General features: G+C 52.5%; 3 protein-coding genes across 3 annotated transcripts; 2 read left to right on the top strand and 1 right to left on the bottom strand.

Moving 5' to 3' along the window:
- Positions 1 to 1,116: 1,116 nt before the first annotated feature.
- Positions 1,117 to 5,428, top strand: BESB_082760 (dihydroorotase; the record flags this gene model as incomplete). Its single annotated transcript, XM_029366626.1, has 12 exons — positions 1,117 to 1,292; positions 1,560 to 1,647; positions 2,047 to 2,142; positions 2,402 to 2,452; positions 2,718 to 2,846; positions 3,073 to 3,195; positions 3,423 to 3,578; positions 3,933 to 3,991; positions 4,557 to 4,617; positions 4,779 to 4,875; positions 5,035 to 5,084; positions 5,294 to 5,428. 12 exons carry the CDS (start codon positions 1,117 to 1,119, stop codon positions 5,426 to 5,428), a joined length of 1,221 nt encoding a protein of 406 aa, XP_029217086.1.
- A 4,053-nt stretch (positions 5,429 to 9,481) lies between these two features.
- Positions 9,482 to 12,019, top strand: BESB_082750 (uncharacterized protein; the record flags this gene model as incomplete). The annotated part of the gene is made up of 1 exon (XM_029366625.1): positions 9,482 to 12,019. One exon carries the CDS (start codon positions 9,482 to 9,484, stop codon positions 12,017 to 12,019), a length of 2,538 nt encoding a protein of 845 aa, XP_029217085.1.
- A 1,416-nt stretch (positions 12,020 to 13,435) lies between these two features.
- BESB_082740 (uncharacterized protein) lies at positions 13,436 to 21,008 on the bottom strand (the record flags this gene model as incomplete). The annotated part of the gene is made up of 14 exons (XM_029366624.1): positions 13,436 to 13,483; positions 13,685 to 13,797; positions 14,232 to 14,324; positions 14,541 to 14,802; positions 15,289 to 15,417; positions 15,774 to 16,250; positions 16,624 to 16,687; positions 17,326 to 17,404; positions 17,666 to 17,862; positions 18,182 to 18,306; positions 18,581 to 18,890; positions 19,264 to 19,349; positions 19,795 to 19,995; positions 20,604 to 21,008. The coding sequence occupies 14 exons, from the start codon at positions 21,006 to 21,008 to the stop codon at positions 13,436 to 13,438; spliced, it is 2,589 nt and encodes an 862-aa protein (XP_029217084.1).
- Positions 21,009 to 24,522: the final 3,514 nt, after the last annotated feature.

The raw sequence follows: 24,522 nt of genomic DNA, 5'->3' as shown, positions 1-24,522 counted from the left end.
TCTTATGCCGAAGCAGCGGTCAGGCTCGCGGCCGCCGGTTCATTACGCGAGAAAAAGCGGAAAGCATCGTGGACACGCTAGGAAACAAAAAGAAACCGAAGAGTCTACTTGCGCAGGTCTATCTAGTGGGCTCCATCGTCCAGGAGACTGCAGGTATGAGTTCGCGTCGCGTGCGCCAGCTCCACAGGACTGTCTTCATAATTTGAGGTATACGCACTTCGATATTACGATGATGTTTCACGCCTATTTGCCAAAGACCAAAACAAATACTGCAGTAGCTCTCTCAAAGTGAGATGCGGGAGAAAGTAAATCGCAACAAAGACACGTGCCAAGGGCACAAAGGCACACTGGAGCAAAACTGAGTATCCATGCGCCAGCAGGAGAATATGGCGTATTTTCCATAATGCTATGCCAGCCCTTTATTCCTAACTCGCAACAAGAGAGGCTATAGACATGTGGAATACGGTGTGTGAATAAAACACGCTACTTCGGGTTCTCATTCCTCGTCTGCGGTTGCTCGCCAGAACACGTGCGGCCGGCCGGCTCAAGGAACTACGCGCAAACATTGCACGCATTCAACAGATCAAGAAACGGCGAGCCACCTTCTACAATGAACTATTCCTCGAAAAGAGAGGCTCAGTGAGGGCGTCCCTTGTGTCCATGGGTCTGCAATTCTAGCTGTTTGCATCTTTTTTCAGGTGCAACGACCAGAGACACCGGTGCATGCAGTCCCACGCGAGAAACAGCTGTCTCGAGAAAAAACGCCGAATAGGGTAGTCGTGGCTTCAGCTGGGCTTACGCGGGACGAATGGTGAATCGGACTTTATCTGTGCGCTTGTGGTCAGATATTATATTCGCTGGGTTGAAATTGAGAGCCAGCGGTCGCTTAGGACCCACGTATGTTTCACGTCGATAGCGGCGCTTAACTGGTTATCGAAGTATCCCTTGAGGCGAGTCAAGCGTCAGCACTCTTCCCTCTAGTGAACCTGACTCGGATATCGACTATCAGCACTCCGTTGTATGCTCTCGCGGAGAAGCGTTCCGCTGTGGGTTGCCTGACCAGCAAAGTAGTACCTCGCGTATCTGGCGCTGCTATGCGTGTATATGTGCCTAACGATGGCGGACGAACCTGTTTCCCAACAGAATGGAGCGAGAAACGGAGAAGGCAGCCCATGCGGCTGCCCACCGGCATCAAAACCGATGATTATCCCGCTCATAAGCGATATGCATGTCCACCTCCGACAAGACGAAATGGCGAAACTAGTTACCCCGACGATCAAGCCAGGAGGATGGTATGCCGTCTAACGCGATCCTCCCTTGCATTAAGAACGTGCGCCCAGCCTGCCATATCACGCGTCTGCGATTTTTTTTTTCAGGACCTTGGGACTGCAGGTCGATCGCAGTGCCAGCTAAGGCCCTGTAGGGTGGGGCTTCAGCAAGTACAGAATTTTCTTCGCAAGGGCCAGGGTGGCCTGCACCTCTAATTTGAACATATGAATGGAAGCGCAGCAGGTCGCTTAGATGTTTTTCCATGATTTTTTTGTGTTTTTGCGTCTCAGCCGGCGAGTCTTGGTCATGCCCAATACCGTCCCTCCGGTCACAACATGTGAACAAGCCGCGGCGTATAGAGAGCAGCTCATCAGCCTGGTGAGCGCCTCTGCCTGCCTGTTGCTCGCTACCATTCCGATGTGGGACTGGCATGTGGTACAAACCCACATAAGATGCCAACACCTAGGAAGCGTCTGCAGTGAGCACGTGGTCTTTCCCCTGTGGCTGCCAGTGGTGACCTTTAACGATGTGGTCGTTCGGGTACGATTCCACGACTCAATATGGACGCCCACGGGTATTCGACGCGGCGAGGTCACGTTGGCATTGCTGTTGCAGCCCCGCTCCTTGATTCGCGAGAGTTCACCATCATCAAGTCGTGCAAAGGCCTCCGCGTTAGACGCAGAGTTCCGAGCCCGTGCGCGAACGAATATCTGCGTACGCAACCGAGGCGCATGATGTGTGCTCATACGGGTCTTGGGTGTTGTCCTTGTTATCCAGGATTCGAGCGTGGAATATTTGATGACGCTGTTCCTGTCTCCGGAGTTGTCGATTGACGACCTTCGGCAGAATGCAAAGGCCTGTCGCGTCGTGGGGGTGAGGACGACGGAGACGGAGTAGAACAAGGCACTGTAGCAGAAGGCGGAAGGCCGGTGCTCGCTGTGCGGGTTGCTATCGCAGAGGATGGGGCGGCGAGCGGGGCGTCTCGCATGCACCTTTGTCACCGATGTCCGCAGTGACGCGAGTTTTCGTTTCCTTGAACAGCTGGTCTCGCTACCGCATCGGGGGCCGCAAGCAGAAAGGCTCCCCTCGATGCACGCCGGGTGATCCTGCCGTCTGCTGGTCGTGTGTGCAGGTGAAGAGCTACCCGAAGGGGGTCACGACGAACTCAGACAAAGGCGTTGAGGTGCGTGGGCACACACTGTCGTGTTCAGCGCCATGTTTCTGACGCAGTCATATTCATATTTGCACGTGGCGCGCTCTTCTGGTCAGCGCAGATAACTGTTTCCCAAGGTCATGGTGATCATTTCGTTGCCCACTGCCTTACTCTGGAAATCTTAGTGCACAGTCATGCAGGTCTGTACAACACGAGAGTCCTACAGAGAAGCGAATGGACTGCTGGCTTGCGCGACTCGTGTCTCCTGGCTTTGGCTCTACGGTTCTTTGATCAGAGCTACGAGCAGTATTACCCGCTCTTTGAAGCCATGGAAGAACTGGGGCTCACGCTCCACTTACATGGAGAAGTGCCAGGGGTGGCCGCTCTTGATGCAGAAGAGGCCTTCCTACCCTTCTTCGAGCAGGTGAGCGTGTAGCAGTGGAATGTGTACGGCGAAGGGAAAACACGAGCTGCGTCGGCTTATGCTGCAGTACCTGGTGCACACCATCCCTTTCGTCTTACGAGTTGCGGACGGCTGTCGGATCTCGGTGTCGGCCACTGCGTAGTACATTGCGCGCCGGGAACTTGGACTTCATGTAAATGTGATCTGCCCAACCATCTGCTGTCGTGTGTGTTTCTTCTCTTCAAAGCTTCACGCCAGATTCCCTTCCCTGAAGATTGTCCTGGAGCACGTCTCAACCGCCGCTGCCATCCAAACAATCAAGCGCATGCCGTCCAATGTCGGCGCCACCATAACACCGCATCATTTGTTGGTAAGTTCATCCCAGTGACGCAGGTACCGGCACGTTTTCCCTTAATGACGGGGATTGCCGGTGTACAGTCGCTCGCCGAGGGACTGTTGGCGTCAGGTCCTCACGTCTGCTGTGCTGGTGTTGCCTGGGCCCTGTGTCCGAGAAGCCCGCTGTAGAAGTTCTGCGTTTCAGTTGGCGCGTCGGTAACTTCCGCTATTCACCTGTGAGCCTGCCGCTATTCGTTTCAGATAACGGTCGACGACGTCATGAAGGCAGAGACTGTCAAGATGGCCACAGAGTCGGGAGGCAACAGAGCCCTATGCTGTGCCGGAGCGGTTGCCAACCCTCACAACTTTTGCAAGCCGTTGGCAAAAATGAACGAAGACCGCGCGGCGCTACAGCAGGTAAGCCAGGGTCATATCCACGCAATATGTGATTCATGTCTGTTCCACGTATCGTGATAATGTGAAGTTTTACTTCATGCTTCGCTGTAGGCATTGTGCCGATACGTCCGGTTTGCGCTGCTTTTGTCAGTTAGTGATGTGGTAGAACGCTTCCCCCACAACCCGCATTACCCTGAGGCTGAAGATGTTGTGCTCAGCTAGTATTGCTCTGATGGTCTCAACTTTCACATATTTGTGTATTATCGTACATACAATAGTGAATCGACTGGATCATGCGCACTGTGGAATAGAAGGCCTGCTATAATGTTGTGTATTGTCGTGCCAGCGCTTGTTGAACTTGACGCGTCTCTACAGGTTGTCCGCGAAGGAGATAGCCACTTCTTCCTGGGATCGGACTCAGCGCCCCATCCCAGGTGAGTACGGAAAGAAATATCGATTGGCGCAGCGCTCAACTTCGGGGTCTGCCCTTGCAATGAAGTGGCGGGCGTAGTCGTGAATCAGCGCAACCGCCAGTCAAGAAGGAGAAGGGACGCGCATTGCAACTATTGCACAGTCGCGCATTAGCACAATTGAAGGTCCACGCAGTGTCGCGCAGCACGCGCGATGTGTATAATAGTTTGAATGCCTCCCGTCGCCACGCTCGAATGGAGATTGGTAGTTTGGTTAGGCGAGTTGTCTCATTGCTGAGGCACGTGTCTGTTCCGAAGCAAAACTACGAGGTGTACCCGGCTCGATCATTAGGCGTGGGAGAACAGGGCACGAGTCATCGTTTATTTCATTCGTCCTTGTTGGAAAACTGGTAGTCGTAGTGGCATCCCAGGCCGCACCGGCTGCGCGTTGGCGTGCCTCGTTCGTGCTCCCCTCCTAGTGCGCCGGTTTGGTCGTGTGCTGCAGCATACGGAATTACGTTGTCGGTGTACCATAATCAGAGTCATATTCACTCTTCGAGGGACCGTAATGTAGGGCTGTTGTTTGCAGGACCTCGAAAGAAGGGTCCCCGCCTGCTGCGGGCGTGTTTACACAGCCACTTCTTCTCGCTGTAAGCTACTCAACATGGAATTTGCGCAGTTGCATTGGAGAGAGTGTGTGCTGAATGATTAAGAGCCAAGGGGCCGAGGTCTAGTGTACTAGCATTCTTCACATGTAGGGGCTTCGCGCGTGTGAATCCCGTGCTGTGGCTTGCCCTTGCTATGCGTGCAGTATTTGACTGACATATTCGCAAAGCTTGGCTGTCTCTCCAAGCTTCGAAAGTTCGCGGACGTCAACGCGGCCACATTTTTCGGCTTCGACGCAGCAAGTGAGTGTCTCCTGTATTTTGTAGTGTGATGTCGTCTTCAGCGGGGGTCCACCCATGTAAGTAGTTTCCTCGCGCATCTACCGGTTCCCCGGGCACCGCCTGCTTGCAACTAGTTTTGTGATTTTGGGTGACCGTTTCCCCATCTCCTGTTGTTCGCAGCGTTGGAAGAAGACGCAGAGTGTGCTGTCATCTACCCAGCACCCCAAACGGTCAGTGCGCCATCGTGATTTTATGCTAGAAACGCGGTTCATGGGCTGGGCGTCCCTGTAATGAGGCGCCCTCTTATTCAACTTTTCTCGCAGGCGTATCCCTGATACCTTGGCTGCAGACGTGTGATGCCTAGTCTATGTACGGCGCGGGAAGCGCCGTGGCAAATTTTCGATGTACGTACGTTCTGTTTCTATCATGTGCGGAACAGGTTCCCGCGATCTTCAACATTGCGGGTCAGCCTGGGGAAGGAGTCGTGCCTTTTATCGCGGGGAAGGAGCTGTCATATACAGTGACAGTCCAGCGGCTGACGTCTACCATGCTCAAAGAGTTTGAGGAGTTATGATGTGTGCCTCTGCTACACACCGACCCTCCAGCGCTTCGCATGTGGCCGCACTATTCACACAGACTGATCAAGCTCTTGGCACGTTTATGTTTCAGTGGCTCCGGTGCGTACAGCGCAAATGCGCCCGGACCGCAGCCAGCCTCTGGAGGAGTGCTTCGTAATTGTAGTTGGTGTTTCCTTTCGTATGGGATTGGTGGCTTGGATATTCAGCGCTTCCACTGTTTTTTATGCGTTGTGAAGGCCATGCCAACTGTCAGTCACTTGTATTGGGATCGTGAGTCAAGCAACGGGATCTGGTAGATGCATATTAGAGTCCCCAGCAAGGGGGCAGCTCTAGAAGATTATTTCGTCTACACCACTGTCAGCGACGTGTACCGCTGCGAATGCCACCGAGATTTCGTAACGGGCGGAACTGCGCGTCCCGTGATAGTGCCCAAAGCAAGCGATATTGTTGGCTCAGAATCATAGACAATGTAGTTGTTTCCTTCTGAGAATACATAGTAGGGAGCAAGGTCCACGGCTACTTCTCCTCAATATTTATATTTTCTCCGGAGGCTCCAACGTCCGTTGGTTGTAATGGTTGCTTGTTGCTGCGTGACGGTAGACGTCATTGTGCACGAGGGTTTCGTCCCAAGTAAGAGGGTTTCGACTCCGTTAGGGAATCATGTGCCTGTCCGCGAGACGCCGTGGTCCATCGGGGTTGCGTTTCTGAACACCGTGGTAGAAGAATTGCTCGATGATGGTGTCATCATTTTCAGCCTACAGAGGGCCGTGCTGACTGCGAAGAACCCACGTAATGCACTGCCGTAGGCCGAGCATGAGCACCGCGCGTCTCGTAAACCTGGTATGGGATCCGTTGCGCCAACCCAGCTGCTGCACCGTATGTCTTGCTACCGCAGCTGTGTGAAGGCAGGAAGGCTGGAGTGTCCAAACGGCACTCCAGGAAAGAGGAGAGGAGCTCTGAATACCGCCACGTAGTGCTAGTAACCTAGTCGCTTACATATGGCAGTCGCCGCTCCGTGTCGCGACTGCCGGATGTCTGCAAACCTCTAGAACATGATGTTCAAGTGTGTTTAGGGCACGCTAACCTGTCGACTAGTCACGTCAAGACATGAAGCAGTGGTCGTGATTGAGTATATCAAATCCCCGCACAGCCTGAGGGGCGTCCGTTCAGTAGTGTCAAGCAATTGGTCGCCGACACTGTCAACTCATCCAAGTCCATCTTCTTGTATACAGCAATTAAACAATCCTTCGAAGCACGATGGGCTGTGCCGCCACAGGTGTTGGAGGCACCAGACACTTGCCTGCGATGCTGTGGGCGCTTGCGCTCCACACCGTTTCATTCTGAATTATGGGAGCAACTCTTCCGTTCTGCGCCCGCACTAAAGCATTCTGATCGGGCTGTCCAGCATTTCTCTCACAAAGCCGTGGATCGCGGATCATTTGTAGAGAGGCGATAGCTACTTGCAATGTGATAATAACGATAGATGGCCTAGCGCTGCTCCGCAGAAACCCGTCTCAGTCCTACGCTTCACTGTTTCTCGTGCTTTTAGATCTGGGGGTGAGGGGGGTTCAAGCCATCCCTGCCTACTGTGAAAAACCCACACACTCTACCTACCTTCTGAACGTAGCTGAGAAGCTCTTACCCGGGGCCATGCGTCTCCCTTGTAACGCCTGTTGTGTCTTCGATCGTTATACGTAGATCGAAAGGATTTCTGTCTCATTTTTTAGCGCCGGTGCAGTATTCTGCGGTTCTTTCAGCTTCACTGGGTCATAATATTGACATCGTGGGCAGGGAGTTGATCAGAGGCATCCTTCACACATGTCATATTTCTGGGGTTTTTTACCACGACGTAGTGCCCAGAACTGCTTAACAATCCGCAGAATTTATCAAGCGAATAGAAGCAAGAAGCTCTGCAACGCGCGAGCATATTCCCATCGTACGATTCTGTCTCTCTGCACTCTCCAGGTAGGCACAGTAGGCAACGATTTTACAACAGGTGACAAAACTTCGAGCTACCGTGGATCTATCTGACGGTGGAGGCTGATGCGGCGATTGATAGGAAACCGTATGTATTCATCGTGATGTCAAATGACCTAGGATGCCGAGCGCGCCGGGCCATTATGGCAGGAAGCACGTACACAGTGAAGACTCAGCGTGCACTTTGTTTCAATAGCTGGCAGTGTTTCTCAGCTCTAGAGCCTGTAGAGGCCGAAATATCATTTACTAGGCGGACGTTGCATGGACGGCGGCATCGCGGCAAAGGAAGTCTCGTAGGCGGAATGTAGGGCTTCGCGCTTCTAGAAAATGTCAGCCGCCATACCATAGCGATGAGGTTATATCCGTAGCAAACTGTTAGACAGATTTGCCGGTCAGCATCCCAGCCCGGTGACGTTGTAAATGTTTCTGTTTGGTCGGGCGTGCAGGCTATTTTTACCTGTTGCCTTTCCCTTCCCGCTTAGCTCCACAACCGAACTGCGCCGGAAAGCGTGAGTGCAGTTGGATATTTCCATGAGCTTGCTGGTAGAGAAATCTCGTTATTGCCGCCGCCGTCTCACACGTCGAATGTTTGAATCTTTTGCGCCTTTGGCACGTCTGGGAAGTGATCTCCATATTGCTGGAAGTGCTTCTTCCACTCCCCCGAGATGAGGTGACTCACGACATGTCAAGAGGAAGATGCACGCACGCACGTGCTCGCTCGCCGCATGTCTGCCAACAGCAGAGATTGACAGAATGCTGTACCCACAACGTTCTACGCAAGTCGCGGACGGTCTGCCAGTCATCTTGACAGACTCTTGTCTCGTGATGTGCCAGTTGTTGCAGGTCGCCGTGTCTGCTCGGTGCGACTCGACCCCTTCGACGCTGCATCGTGAAGGCTTTCCCCAGGCCGACCTTTTGCATACTAACAGCATTCCTATTTTGTCTTAAAGTTCTTTTTTGCCAAGAGCGAAAGGCGTTGCAAGGTCATGCTCATTTAGTTTCCTTTCGCTCCGGCTCTATCGCCGGCTAGCTTTTCATCGGTTCATTTCGAGGACGCAGACTAGGGAACAGGAGCACTTTCGTTCATGTAGTTGAACGTCATGTACACCGTCGCGCAACGATGGCGTCGGCCAAACGTTTACAGACTTCTTTTATGGTCCCTTTTCTCATGCTCGTCCTAGCCGGTGCTGACGCTGCAACTGTCCGAAACATCTCTTCAGATGACCCTACCCGTCGAGTGTCACCAGCTGCGGAGTCAAAAGGGGGTCAGCAGGGTAAGAGGATAGGGACAGTTCACTTTATCATGATTCTCGGAAACTAATGACGAATCTGTTGTACTGCTTTCCACGATACTAGTCTTCTGGATTGTCACTCTTGGAACACAAGTTCGGGTTTGTTGTGGTGGTGGTCGTGGATTTCTGGTGGGAGTGTCGTGTTGCTGTCGAATCTGGACCGTCTGCGGAGTGTCTTGTTTGCTTCAAATATATTCAGTGGACGATATGTTGATTTGCTACGCTGTGGTTGGCGTATATTTGTGGCATTTGGTACCGGGCCGATAAATAGTGAATGTGAACTCCACATGTGACAAATAGAGGATGGCTACGGCGGCGTCTCACGCGTCATGTTAAGAGGACGTCCTACGGGGGAGTCTGGGGTTTATTCACATATAGCGCGCCTGCCCGACGAGTGTACATAGTTGCAGGGCATCACTGGAACAGTGGTGATGCTTTATTGCTCAATAGTGTCACTCAAAACGTGCTGTGGGATCCTCTGAGTCAATAAACTCAGTACTGCTTTGAGATTACTCCAGAACAGCTGATGTCGGATCAGGCTACCTGGTTGGGGCGTAGAAGGAAGTTTTCTAAAATAGCACTTTGTCGAATTCGGTAGTTGCGCTTCAATTCTATTTATCCTGTGTAAGTGTTAGCGCCGAGCCACAATGTCCCTGTCTTCCTGCAGGATCAGAAATTCCGATTGATTCAAATGTTTCCAGGAGCAAGGTGCTGCTTCTAGCAGCACCGGGGCCAACAAGGGAACTTCAGAAAGCCGTGCCGCTCGTTCGAGCGGGACCCATGGGCCAGCTCTTGCAACTACAGCACCTTGCTGCAGAGTGGCTCCATAACAACACGAAAGTGCTGATAGCAGACTCCTGGAATTCTACCTTACCATTGAGCCCCGGGGATATTATTATTGTTGCACCTGTCACCCGCGGCTATAGTTCTACAGGCCAAAATGAGACAGATGATCTGTCAGTATTCAACACTGATGGCAGACCATCCCAACCCCCCATGCGTCTGCCAATGATGCACAAGAAAAAGCGGCCTACCACGTCAAACGACAGCACTCAGCATAACTTGCACGGATCGTCGCTTGGCCCCAATTCAGGAAGTGATGAACACCCCCACGCAGGAGGACCTGAGGACCATACTATCGAGGAGAAGGACGAGCTACAACAAACACCTTCGTCGGAGACATCTGAACTAAATACTCAGCGCAACGGAGATAGTAAGACTGCGGAGATGACAGGGCATGCCACAACTACCTCTAGGGGCGAGTCGTCCCGACTGAGCCACGCTCAGGAAGCCGGAGGCGAGCTGACTGTAACACAGTCTGGCGCCAATGTGATCCAAGCGCTATTGAAGGGCGTAAGGCAGTTCCTACGCAGTCTTCCACCGCATGCCTTGTCAGCACCGGAACCCACCGGAGACAAGGACGCCGACGCGGCATCTAGCGGAAATGAAGACTCAGATGTATCAGTAAAGCTAGCAAATACAGATGTGCAAGAAACAGCAACATCGCGTGAACAGCATGGGGAACCAGAGGACGAGACAGCTACGGAAGAAGTCCATTCGCTGAAGTCCTCGCGGATGCGAAACAGTAAAATAGCTGCCTCAGCTGTCACTAGAAGATGTGCTGGAGGAGGATCCTCGCAGAATGAGGACTCTCCAGCGCTGGATTCCTGTGCGTTCGATGATGAAGCTTACGAATTCCTGGACAAAGTCACACGGACTGGATCAGGGGCCAGGATGTCACCATCCAACAAGTATCACAGACGGCAACGCGAAGGAGACTCGAATGATCCGTCGTGCGTCCTGTGGCGTCAAGGCTGCCGCATCTGTGGATGCTTTTCTGGAGACGTTATTTGCTCGCCATACTGCGCACTCGGCCCCGCTGCATATGGGCGCCATCCTGTTACAACGCCTGATCCAGATGAGTCAGAAGCTGTGAGCCCGACAGAGTTGTCTCCTGATATCGATGGCTGGAGTTGTTGCTTGATGGAGAAACAAGAAGTCGATAAACACCCTACGCTTTTCAAAACGGCCATGCAAATCATCCGTTCCGTTCCTTACGGCATGTGGGATGACGGAATCAAGCCTCGGGAAAGAGGCAGAAAGTCCGAATCACCAGAACTCAACGGCGACCAGAACCGTGCTGACCAGAATGATACCCGTGCAGCGTCTCCTACAGAGCCAGCGCCAGCGTCTGCAGCATCTACGGAAGTTCAGACAGTTGCCTCTGTCCAAGAAGACAGAAAGGATAGGAACAAAAGAACTCGGACAGGAGGAAGCCCGAGTGTTGAAGATAGTGAACAAATGCAGTCTCACAATGCTGAACACTCTGGTTTACAACCGCTTGACCTGCCACCGGCCGCAGATAGAAACACGTCGGAAGCCGATGACCATAGAGGAGAGGGCACGTATAACTCTACTTTGCCGTCCGTGATAACGGAGGCACTGAGCAACTCTTCTTCTCTAATAACTCAGAATATCACCAAGGCAGCAATTGAAGCAGCTACGAGAGCGGCGGTGGAAGCTGCTGCGAAGGCAGCTTTTGAAGTAGCTCATGCGGCTTTTGAGGCAGCCATTGGGCCTGCGCGTGACCAGCAGGTCTCATTAGGAGAGGATGCCGTTCCAAAGGTTGATGAAGATGCAACGAAGGAAGGCATGAGCGAGCGGCTTGAGGACGCCCATCGTAGTCGGCCCGACCAGAGCAATGGAGAGGCTAATACGGCCCCCCCTCCTTCATCTTCCAGTCTAAATGTTTCAGTGCCACCTTTCGCAGCTGCTGCAGTGTCCTCGGCGTACCAAGAGCAGCACCATTCCGCTACGGGGGACGCAGCGTTGATGGCCGCGCTGGCAGCAGCGCTCACAGAGCAGAATTCAGGAGGAACGAGCGCCACCACCATACTATCTGGACCTGGACAGCTTGCTAACCTACTTTTGCAGCAGCTGTCGTCTCAACAAGGTACAGGCTTAACAACTCACCAGTCGCAAAACCCTCAGGGTAATTCGCTTCTCGCTCAGCAGGCCGCATCGGCCGAAGTTTCACCTTCACGCACCCCCGCGGGCCGACCTACGGACGGGATGGAGCTGGCTCAGACACGGAAGGAGAAAGAGGGTGATCCTTATGGCGGACCTCCAGCTGCATGCCCTCCTAGCTGCGAGATCTATTTTGATGGATGTACAAGTTGCAGGTGTTTCGATGGAGGAGCTCTCTGCAGAGCTCGCACGTGTTCGAGACTAGTTTCCGCTCCAACCTGCCTGAAAGGTGAATATGCGTATGCCTCCCACAGACAACAGACAGAAGTGTTTCCTTTACGAACGCTCTGATCATATACAGTACCCCTTGTTAAAAGCCATTCAATAGAGAGAACAATGCAGTGCTTTTCTGCTCCTGTGCTGTTGATTCCCCACACGCCGGCGCCTATCCTACGTCGTCCATGTCATTGGTGGCAAAGAAAGCGCCACGTTCAGCCGAGAAAAAAGTCTGACGCGAAGGATGCCCATTCATTCTGGCACACTTACACTTTTCTGGTAGTCCCGTGGGGCCTGCATACTTCTGCCAACCGGCAAAATACGTAGGATTGGAACTCACAGTTCTGGTGATTTCCTGTGAAGTTTAGCTCCAGAACGTCACCACGCCAGCGACCATGGTGAAAGTGAGGGAGAATGGTGGTGTATATCGGGGATGTTGACAAGATAGCGCGAGCCTTCTAATGTTTCGCTATGTGTCGCATCTGTCGGCTGCGATCAGGTCGGCCCGCGAAAGAAGAACCGATCCCAGACTGTCCGCAGGGATGCTCTCAAACGTTCGACGGCTGCAATCTGTGCTCCTGCGACACCCTCGGACGACACTCATATTGCCGAAATATATGCAGCGGGCAACCCCCTAGGCAAAGCGCCGCAGTGTCTCAGAAACGCTGCGTTCAGAGAGCCTACTGAAGTCTTGAATATAAGTATGCAACCACGCTGCGTCGGTGAGATACGGATTTCCCGCCCTCGAACCAGGGTGCTTTGAGGAAGAGTGCGCGTACGTGCCAGTGTCCCCCACGGACTTGATGATGTGTGCAGTGCAAAGCGCGTGTGAACGGGCAAGCACATAGTCACCAATAGGTACGCCTACGGCGCGGCCCGCTTGCGTGTCTGATTTCAAAGTAGACACCCAGCGTCTACGTGACTTGTCCAACATACGGATCCAGGCAACCGCTTCCGCAACAGCTGATTCACCACCGGTGCCCGCGCTTCGGGTGGGGCCAAAATGGCGCAGTTGGAAGTTTACCTGTCTCAAATTGTGAAATTGAAGCAAACTTCGCATGCATCCTTTGTCCTTTGTTACAGCAGTGTGTCACGAATAAGCGACGCATGTATAAAATTCCTCGGCTCTCCACTGCAGTTACCACCTTGCCTCTATCTAACCGCTGTCCAAAGTGACCGGCTAACCAATGCCTTGCCAGAGAACCCTAGTGTAGAGTTCTCTACAAACCGACCCGAATTTCTGTTCCTCCATATCTCAACACAAAAAGGTATTCAATCGGAAGCCCTCCAAATCTGCTGCCCCTCGAACTGCGGCTTACCAACGTGTCCTACCCAAAAAACCCGACATGGTCCCCCCCAAATGCGTCGCGCACGATCCGCATATCTCCACGTAAGAGGGCACGACACAACTACCTGGTAGTCCTCCACTCATGAAGATAGCAACACAACAAAAACTTCCTTGCGGCCAGGAGCAATCCCGCTTCCCAGAAATCACAGATCATCGTAACTCGCCAACGCGCGTGATCCACCTCCCGCAGCCTGCAAGACACAAAACGCAGCAAAGCACATTCCGGCATCTGCTTTATTCAGGTTGATATATGCACAAAGTGTGTATCAGCTCGGGACGAAGCCAACAGATTCCACATACTAGGAATGCCGTTGTCGCATGCAGCAGGAAACCTCCACCTAACCCTGCCCCATGAGCAGCGTCACGGACGATATGGCTGTTTGATTTCGTACCTGCGACCCAAACTTGCCGGCGGGTACGGGTTCGGGTGCATCCCAGTCGGGGCGGCGGGAGGTATGGGTGCCTCGGTTGCTATACGCTGGAGCCCCCGGCATTGGTCCTCCACCTGAGCAAATAACATAAAAAAAAGCCAAGTCTACGCCTGAAGAAACCCTGGACAGATCCAATGACATCGACTCCCAAGCCGACACGTGCAAAATCTGGTGCGGCGGGCGTATTCCTCGTCACCAAGTGGAAAAAGGAAACTAAATCCCGATTACCTGGGGCACCATTCCCTACTCTGAGAGAGCAGCACACAGAGGAACGTGAGGTACTCCGCAGTACGAGAGTCGCCAGCATGCCGCATCGCATCAAATGCACCACGCTCGACAATGAATTCCACCTGCCGCCTCCCACCGAACTTCATACCGACCCTAGAACCTGAAGAACCGAGCCTGCGGTGTGGCGTTCTAACGTACAACACACATACTGCAGCGCCACTGCACGAGCCACAGAACGCGTATAACAAAACAACACGTCGATCGAAGCCAAGGTGCTTACCGACAGGATAATACTGAGGAGGAGGTGGAGGAGGCATCATCATCCCTCCCGTGTGGCCAGCGCTACCCGGAGCAGGAACCGCGTACAGTGCTCCTGCAAAGCCAATCACACAACTGCACAGCCGAGCCCCTGTGGTTTGGCAACCACAGAGAACGTAGAACACTGCACTGCAGTTGTCCAGCACAATCTCTAAAGTTAAAGACGAAGCTTCCCAATCGTGCCAGTAGCCACTGTTTTTCACTGCATCGCAAGAAAACTCGCGGGTCTCGTAACCACACCGGTTCGTGTGCATAACAACCACAGACTCACCGCCAGCTGCAAGGTGCGCAGGCACCATCACCATGCCGTATGGGCCAGGGACAGAGTAACCGGTCGACAAAGCGCCCGAATCGGAGGAGACCCCCCCGGAGCTATGCGCCCGCGAGCCGGCGGCCCATGGGGTCGCAAAATCGGAGGCTCGCTGGTAGAGTGGCCCCTCCTCCGCAACGCTGTCCCTGGAAGATTCCCGGGGCAACACGATAGGCTTGTTTGGATCCTTCATGTACAGGTCCTTCATGATGATGCTGGCATACTGAGCACACAGCCACATCGACCAGCACAGAAGATCAGGCGGCAGCGCCTGTAAGAGAGGAAACGCGGTGAGGAAACTCGCTTGAATAGGACGAGAGCTGTGGGTTTGTACCTGCCAGCGCAAAGGACGCTGACGAGCGATTTTCACCGCATCTCCGACGGTTCACTCCCAATGAAAGCGAGTGAGAAGATGTGTCCGGTGTGTTCGATTCGAAGCACAGCCAACTGACTCACACCACGCGTTACAACGTACGTTCCTCCACATCGGGAAAATGCACTCGAACGGTCTGCACATTGTATTTCTATCCCTCATAACCAACTAAGTTAACCAGTCTTGAAATTTCCATATTCGTTTCACGCCGTGACAGGCCAAAACACATAGGAGCGGTAGTTGCGAGTTGTTGCGCCAGCGCAGTCCGTCTCGGCTGCCAATCGACACAGTCAGTTCAGCAAAGAAGAGCAGGTACCATGCGGGGAAAATGCGCACCTTATCTATGATGAGGTCAAGCTCCTCTTCGTGCTTCTTTCGAAGATGCTTGAAGACGAAAACCGGCGCTTTGAAAGGTTTGTTACACAGCCGACAGCGATGCTTGTTTTCGTCGTCCTCGAAGACTTTCTGTAACACAGAAGGCACCATCAGGTGAAGAAAAGTCGCAGAGGATCTCCAATAGGTTTTTGTGACTGCATAAAGATTTTCCTGCGGAAGATGCCCACGTGTTACCCTTGCTTAGCATTGATGCTCGCTCAACACTCCTGACACTGACACGTTAAGCCGCGACAAACCCCTGCCTGTACAAACGTATCAAGGCGGCTACGCCAGGTACGCAAACTACGAGGTCTACCGCCGCGGGAGGAAAGCAGGCACACCAAAAATGCGCCCGCAAGTTCATGCGACAGTTCGCGTGCTTTGTGCCAGCCGGAGTCTTGATACATTGCACATTCCCTTCGAATTCAGCGGGTACGCCTACGTACCTCATGGCAGAAAGCCGTCCACTTCATATTTATCACAGGAGTATCCTCATCAATAGCGGCTGGCAAGAGCGCGGTCAACTGTTTGGCTGTACTCAGCAGACCTTCGAGACGCGTATCCAGTTGCCTTATCCACCGCCGCTGTGACCTGGAGATGTAGCGGCGTTTTGCCCCGGCCCCTTGTCTTCCGTCCACGTCCTCATCTGCCTCCATGTTTTGGTCCTGTTCGAACGCGTGGGGGGCGTCACTGTCGTTCTCCGTGCCGCTGCTGGGTCTAGCTCTACTGCCGCTTTTGTCGCCGTAGCTGTTGTTGCGTCCTTTACTCCCATTCGTGGTAACGTCTTCGCCTTCCCCTCCACTGTCTACTTCCTCGTCATCCGTCGAGGCAGTCTCCAAGTAGTGCTGCAAACTGGGTGGAATCTGAGGGCGGAGATATCCGCCTCCGCATCGCGTGTTCAGATCGACCGCATCCTTGCACATCTACGCATGACACATCTCAGAAACAGGAGAGCCCCGATGAACTCCGGTCAAGCTGCTGGAGTCGGCCTTGCCTATATGCGAGTAAACGCGCTAATCGGCATCACAAATCCATATCTTTAGTCCCACCTGCTTCCATGGCTCCAACCCCACGCCTTAGAGTGCCAGCCGTATTCACTAACGTGTGAAGGCACACGAGGACACGATACACATTCTTGCGCAGGGACATATCGAGGGTTGTTCCCCAGTTGACGCCCCGCCCAGCCCCAGACCACGAAATAGAGAATAAACGTGACCGTGACTTGGCGTGAAGAAGCTGCGGTAGACTACGGGCTATTAGTCGACCCGTCCGTATCGATGGTAGTGTAGAGCTCACCTCGCCGCTGTAGTAACACAGCGAGTGGACCTGGCGCAAATACGTAATCTGGACGTCCAAACGCCTGAAATACACGTAAAAACGCGCGCGCCCTCGTTTCGAGATAGTTTTGTGCTTGTCAGGTATCCGTGATACATGCGCTCGTCGACCACGTTTACACAGTCCGCTAGTAATAAGAAGGGGCGTCTAAGGGTCACTCCTGCTTAAACTTTACTGTCAACCGATTCGACCTGTAATGTTGCCGCCGCTTCGAGCCTCGAAACAAAGCGTATCAGCGCCGTAGACCTTGAGCGTTTCAGGTACCCGCGCAGAACTACAGTGACATGTCTGTGCAAGCGGCCACATGCTGCCGCGCAGAAGACGCCTCGCAAACTCCATTCCCCAAAGCTACTATCACGCACCATCCCGGCGCGCTGAATATTTCCCGCACACTCGCACCGACACGCTCTACAGGCCAACGCCAGTCGTATAGCCGCCTGATCGTCGCGAGTTTCTCTACAGGTTTGAGAAAAAACAAATTCAACAAATCTGACGAAGACGCCTACCAGATATCTGATTATATAAGACGGTAGCCATTTCACACACCATCAAGCAAAACTTCTGCACGCACAAGACTCTACCGATAGGACGAAAAAAACATTTTTGCTTGGCTTCTCCCCCGTGTTCCGGGATTATGCACGCTAAACTGCCTCCAGTGCTTACCGTTTGTCGTCGACGTCATCCGGAAGAGAAGACAGAAGGGGGTGCCTCTCCTCACCGTCCCACACTCCAAGCTGCTCATCTGTTGAAAAGAATCGCAGCGCGCAGCCGACGGGCACAGATGACTGCACTGCTACACGCTGGAACCACATGCAGCTGACGAAAAAAAAGAGATGTGCAAGCCGAAGAGGGCCACTGTCGACTCCCAGGGCATCCAGCCTGTGATGAGTATGCGCATGCGGAATAACAAAAGTTATGCACGCTCAAGAGCATGAATTCTCCCTGCAGAACAATTCGAGTCATTGCACAGAGGTACTAGGAACTGTGGTACGCCGGGCCTCACCAAGCTGCATGATTAGAGTTCTCGAAATGTCCAGATCTTTTTGAATCCGTTTCGGCGTGCACGCCGCTGGTGGCGTGACCGAGACGTCGCAGGTGCTTGGTTCAGAGGGCTCCGATAGAGTAAGAGATATCACTTTGAAGGTCTCTTGCTCATCGCCGCTCAGTGTAATTGTGATCATCGGCTTCGTGACCTTGATTCTGACACCCAGTCACGTAAGCAAAGACAGAACAGTCCGACACTCGATGTTCATAGTGCGTGAGGCGAAGGCCCATGAGCTAGGTTCCCGTGAGTGCGAGTTCGTGTGTAAGGGGAAGCGCACGCGCGCGTGGACCCCTTCAATCGTCGGAGAGTGACCGGCTAGGCAAGACGAACGGGACGCTTCCAAAGACGAGCTACAAGAGCTAGAAATCACCCGCAAGGCGACGAAGCAAAATTTTTACACGAGCCAGTCGGATGGAACACAGCTCAGCTGATTGCCGAAACCGACACATCGCGTCAAAAGGTCCAGCAGCTTACGTCATATCTCGAATACTTTCCATGGCCGCCCTTTTCGTCTCCTCATCGGGGAAAAGCACAAAGGCTGTGCGAGGCTCTACCGGGCTCGCCCCTTCCGCCATTCCGACATACAGGGCGCCTTTTTTCTAGTTGGGAGCAACACACGCATGCGCGCCACATGTGGTGGTGACTCGCGCTCACATACTCGCACGACCTCTGCGCGCGTTTCCCCCAACCTCTCCCTCTGATAAAAAGACGAAAAACAGACGCAGTTTCGGAGAGCACAAGCGAGCTGCCACCGAATAGTATGTAGTGCGGAGCAACGCAGGGGGGGGAGGGGGAGGGCGGGACCAGTGGAGCCGTTCCTTTATGGTTGAACAAAGAGCAAGCACACTGTCCTCGGTGGCCGATTCCACTTACAACCAGTTCGTCGTGAATGTCGAACTTGGAAATAGCTGCATCCACATCGCGAATCACTAAGCAGCCTGTTGTTGGGAGGAGGAGATACGGCGGCTCCGGATGTGCCACAGTCCTGCGTGAGCTCGACTTTGGTTTCCCTTCCTCGTCATTCATCTCCTCATCTCCATTCTCGTCCTCCAACTCGACCACCGTCGACTGGACTTCCACGGTCCGTTGGCTCGGCCAGTCTCCCCACAACAACGGAGAGCCATCTGAAAAGTAAAATCGACAGAAGCATGAAAATCGCTGGCGCTCCAACACTCGAATGCTGCTTCACACGGTCCGAAGCGTGAGTAGCACAGGTCGATTGCGCCCGCAGGCGAATACGCGGATTCCGTGGTTCGGCACGCGAGGGAGTGTGCCGCGCTGACGACCCTCCCCCTCAGCCATCAACCGCTACCAGGCAAAAGGTGTTCACAGTCCAGCAACGATTCGCATGTAACTCATCAGAGCATGCAAAAATAAAGACCGGGGCAAGTTGCGGAAACGCCGCCTCGTTGCTATGTCAGACCACGAAGTTGGTTCGGTTCCTATTCAGCAACCTGCGTATCAGCGTTCTCTTTCGTAGTTTCTATGTTCAAGAAAAATGTCCAGGTGAAGCAGGGGGTAGAATATCAGATGCCCAAGATGATGAATCGCGAAACATGCCTGGGCTGTCCTCAATGAACTGCCGGAGACCCGCGTAGTCTGCGTCCAGCGACAAGTCGGAGAAGAACCCTCTGTGCAGCTTCTGCAGAAACAAACGACAGCAGAAGATGGCACGGTAAGCGAATTTGCTCATGGCTTCGCTGACACGCATGATAGAATGCAAAGCATTTCAGACTTACTACCACGTCAGTGATAGCAAGTGCAGCCACACATCGGCCGCAGAGGTCTAATGCCCTTGTATGCCGAAAAAAATATCGCCACACGCGCCTACGATTGGGAATCCGTTGGTAGCTGTCATTTCGGCCACCACACATCGCAATGTGTGCTGTATCACATTCTTCTTGATGCACCACCGCTTGGTCTCGTGTCCCATTGTTAACCACCGTCTAGAGATTTGGCTGCACCGTCGAGGCAACCTTTTGGATTGCTACTTAGCATGCACAGCTTGCTCGAGCCCACTTTACACAGTTGTCCACCAGTGTAGCATGCCATGTGAGTTTTCAAGTTGTAACCCAGTTCTCACATACCTGTAAAAAGACTCTGGCCGCGTTCTTTGCACGGCATTTGAGCAGTTCGTACTGACGCCGAACAAGGTTCGGGTGGTACAGCTCTCTCATAAAGGCCTTCTTGCCATGATTGGAGAAGAACAACTTGGCGTGGTGTTCCCGATACTGCTCCACATACATCTCGTAGTCCTGGGACAGCTGCTTTTGCGTACAGTGGTCTGGCTGGAAAGAAAAGACGCAGAATCAACACGAAACGCACTCAAGATCTGATGACAAAGGCCTTGAGGGCACCCGACCTTGGAAGGTACCCCGGCTATTGATTTGCCCTTACATTCTCTCCTTCATTAACGACGGCCGTCCCCTAAAGCCGCCGGTCGAGCACACCAAAGTTCGACGTCGCTTACCAGACTGCATACCTACGGACCCGTCCAGCACCGTTCACCGTGGCCTCGCCACCACACGTACAAGGAGGACGGCGCGTCCCGTGTAAATAGTCGGCACAGCTCGGTTCAGAGGGCAACACTGGTATTTCCAATTGTGCATACTAACTGTCAACGATTTGTATGAGTCGTTTTCCCTGTCTTCTCGGAAAAGAAGGAAGCTCATGACGAGGAGCAGCGACTTCTTACCAGGTTAGCGCGCACACAATAACCGAATAGGCAGTCCGTATCTGGTACGTGTAACCGCGACCAACTATTTCTCTGCGTAATCCTTCTAATAAGTCAAGGACCACTTCACAGTTCAAACGCTCATCCGACCCCGTCCATGGTACTTATACTACAATGCCGCACGAAAGCGCAAGTCCCCCTGCATCCTCTCCCTGCCCTTACCCGTGTCATGACGAACTGCTTGAAATTCATCATTGGTCCAGCCATCAACCGCTCCTGTTCTTCTTCCTCGGATAGCAGGAGTCTCCCGCCTCCAGACTTGGTCTCAGCAAAAGAATCTCCTCGTCCGCTGATTTCCGACCCACCACTTCTGCCGCCGTTCGCAAATCTGCTCCCCCCTCCGTGACGACGTGAATGCTCGCCGCCACCATAAAACGATGACTGAGAGTTTGAGAACTCCAGTACAGCTCCCTTGTTGCCTCTCGCATTGTTATAGCTCCTGGCGTTTCGTCCGGTCCTCCACGATCCGTAACCCCGCCGCTCGTCACGATCATTTCTGTGACGGCCTCCGCGTGCTCGCACCGGCGACCTACTGCGGCTGCGACTCAGATGGCGCGTCCCCCCCATATTGACGCACAGAGACAACGTTGTGGTGCTGAGACGCAGAATTCCAAATGACTATTGAGCGCACCCGAATTCCTGTGTAGATAATAGCTCACGACGCGACGCAAAGACGGGAAATCTCGTTTAGCGGTAGGATGCTCAGAACGCGACGGTCTGCCGAGAGGAAGAGCCCTCTCCTGCTGTTCCCAGGATTAGGCACAAGTGTAACACTCTCACATCGGACGAGACGAGCCACTGCTGCTGGGGGCGCCTGCCCCTTGAAGCAATCAGTCGCGCACTCCCTGGGTCAGAGCAAGGGGATATTGCCTCGAGAACGGCGACGACGAAAATAAGGGCTCAAGCGGTTTGACGCGAAAGCTCCACTGCTGATACCCTAGTAAAAGTCGTCGAGAAACACACGGCAGAGCTTTTCGACCTGAGACTTGAATCCAAGAAGCTCAGAGAAGACTTCTTTATTACTTCAGCGCATAGTGAAAGAAAGGCGAAAAAGATAGGACTTCTGAACAGCAACGTACAGTCACTCAACGCAAGCAGGACGTCCGGCACTATGAACCGGGGCTAAGATACAGGTACCTCTTGTGGTCAGCGACCCGACGCTCCGCAGCGGATCATTTCTTCATCCAGCAGTCCCTCGCGACACGAATCATCTAGCCCTGATTTGAACCATGAAACAAAATATACACAGAGTCCTTTTTTAACAGATGTCTCACGTACAAGACAGCTTAAATTCAAAACACGGCGCGCCCTCCTGTGCGGAACGCGCGGCGCGCCTACTACAGGAGGGGGCCGACGCTCAAACGATCAGAGCATTAACCGAGTATCTCAAAACAGTGGCAGTGCTTTTGTTGCTCTGTCTGGTATATCCGCTGCTCGGCAGATAATCAGAAAATATCAGCTCGAGGCACAGTGGAAATATTAAGCGCCCGAATAAGCAAACCCTCGAAAATGAAGCCGCTAAACATGCGGGACAACAGCCGCAGAATCACAGTGCATATGCCTCATGTGCGGATGACCGACTCCGGCGAGTTTCAAGTACAAGGATAAAGAAGGAAAGAATTTTGGTCAACTACTAGACTCTCACGCCCAGCAGCGAACTGAAAAACAAGTCTGAAGTGCTCATGGCACTTGCAACTTGGAGACAAACAACCTTGATACCCAAAAAGTGATGTTGACAGACCCGCTTGCTACCGACTGTAAAGCACAAGGAACAGTGAAGAGTTCAGGGGAATAGGAAAACAAAGCGAGGCATCACACTCCAAGCGTTACTGCAACAACTTGGGCAGCATGCAATAAAGACTGCACAGTGAGGCACTTGCAGGCAGAGGGGCAAAGGAGGCGACAGCACATGCAGTGTCGTCCTCCACCGCTGTCAGCTCGAGGGTATTCCCCCCATGCTACCGGTTAGCCGGGGACCCGAGAAAAGTCGAAAGAGGTGGTTTTCAGGCATGCTTGGGCTCTTTTTGCACGGCGCCACTGCCTTTGCAGACGAAGGACCGTGAACTTTATACCAGAAGTATCATGCCCTTTTAACTCTAGAGACAGATACCGACAGAGAGACGCGACAACTACACCAGTTAACTTGATAGAGGCCTGTCACGCACGAACACGGCAGACCTTTGACGTTTGTTCTGTATCGGTTCCTCACCGGAGGCTGAGCGGTGCAGGGAAAATATTCAGTTTTGTACAAGCCTCGTCGATGCCCTTAAGTTGTTTCGCGCTCCTATCTCTGGACTTCCCTTTTGAACAGACAGCTCGGACTCGTTACGTATATCACCTGTACTATACCTGTGAGCATCGTAGGTGAACCCGGTTGACTTTGTTTGATTCATACACGGTGTTGGGGTTGTCTCTTTTCCACGTCCTTCATGAATGACATTTCTATATTTTGCTCATTTCCTTACAGGGATCCACATACCTAAGGAAAACGCAGCGCATTCCAGGTGGTAGCTTTTTCGTTCGCGTTGAACATTTGTACCTCGGTCGCGGTGACAGTACCGTCAACACTGGCTACCGCGCCGCCTGGTGATGAAGTACCCTAGGCCCAACGCCGCCCTGCACCCCTCCCTCCTCCTCTCCCAATGAGAAGAAGGCAACCGGACGCAAGTAATGCGATAACAGTCTGAGGAGCAGCATACCGAGGGTGAACATTAATTTCATGACGTTCTTAGAACGCAGGTGAACTCGTGCGCGTTCTATTCTTTCTTCGGCCTTAGCTGCTATAAAAAACATTACGCATCAGTAATATAATTGACCTTTAGCCCACTAGTCGGCTCAGACACAGTCCCAGATGAGCTGTTGGGAAAGGAACATCACGATATTAGTTCTTTTTAAGGCGGATGCCGTTAACTGTAGGCGTCGTGATATTTTTCTTTGCTTAACTTAGCGGGCTCCTGTCTAGGGACACGCACCGTGTATCCGCGTAGTGTGACAACAAAACGGCACAGCCGAAAAGACTTTAAAGACGGCACTATGCTGTCGTTTTATTAAACAAGTGTCAGGAGAGTAACTACCCAATGTAATTTCCCTAAGTGTGTGACGGCCTGGTCTCACGGATGTACCAGATGAGAATAGTCGAACTAGACCTCGGATGTTAATCTTACTCTACAAGGTGACCAGTCGCCGTATGTGCCGGACAAGTCGGAAGAGCTTGCGCGGCTCGCTTCGTTTTTGAAGCTAGTCTCCGGATTACACTGGACCATTCAAGGGGCAAAAAACGGTGTTGTCCACCGGCGAGGGGGATCCTCCCACCTACAGCTGTGAGAAAATCCCCAAGGCGCAGATTTTTATATCGTTTTGCACTGTATTATTCCCGTCCTCCATCCATTTGACCATCGTGGTGAGTTTCGAGATGATTATGGATGCGGCGATTTTTCGCCCCCTGGTATGTGACTTCCGCGCAGTTTGGTCTACCATGAATTTCGTTGTAACTTCCGCCGGCTGCGCGGGCTTCCTCACTGTCCGGTGGTAGTACTTCTGAGGGAGGATACCGGATCGTGTGTCAGATAATCGTCTCCCCGGGCCACCTTTCGCTAGCACCACGGCGATTCTAATGAACATAATTATTTCTATTCCTAATCTCGCTTTTTAATGTACTAGGGAACTTAATATTTTGTTTTATGCAAAAATATTATTTTCAATAGCTAATAAGAAAGGTTTATCTAATCTCTTCTGGGTAAAGTAATATAAGAATCTAAAGCTGTTAATAATTCATAAATTATATTTATCCATATAGTTGTTGTTGAGGCATTAGAAGATTCTAAAGCGCCTCTTCTTCAAAATAGATTTCATGGAAAGCCTAAAATTCGCATGTTTGATTGACAGTTTTGACGGGGATCAAATGGGATTATTTTTGATTATATCTAAGATTGCTAAACAAGAAGCTAAGATATTAGTATCTTTTGGTAAAAATACTTTTTCTTTTCTTTCCTGCTGTAAAAAGACTATCTTTACAAACATTTCTGCTTCACCGAAATTTCCTTCAAGACCCCTTATATTAATGATACATATATGTTATGTA

Source organism: Besnoitia besnoiti, chromosome VIII, assembly GCF_002563875.1.
Source record: "Besnoitia besnoiti strain Bb-Ger1 chromosome VIII, whole genome shotgun sequence".
Lineage (NCBI taxonomy): Eukaryota > Apicomplexa > Conoidasida > Eucoccidiorida > Sarcocystidae > Besnoitia > Besnoitia besnoiti.
Note: the sequence above shows the minus strand (reverse complement) of the source record. Positions and strands in the feature narration are given on the sequence as shown.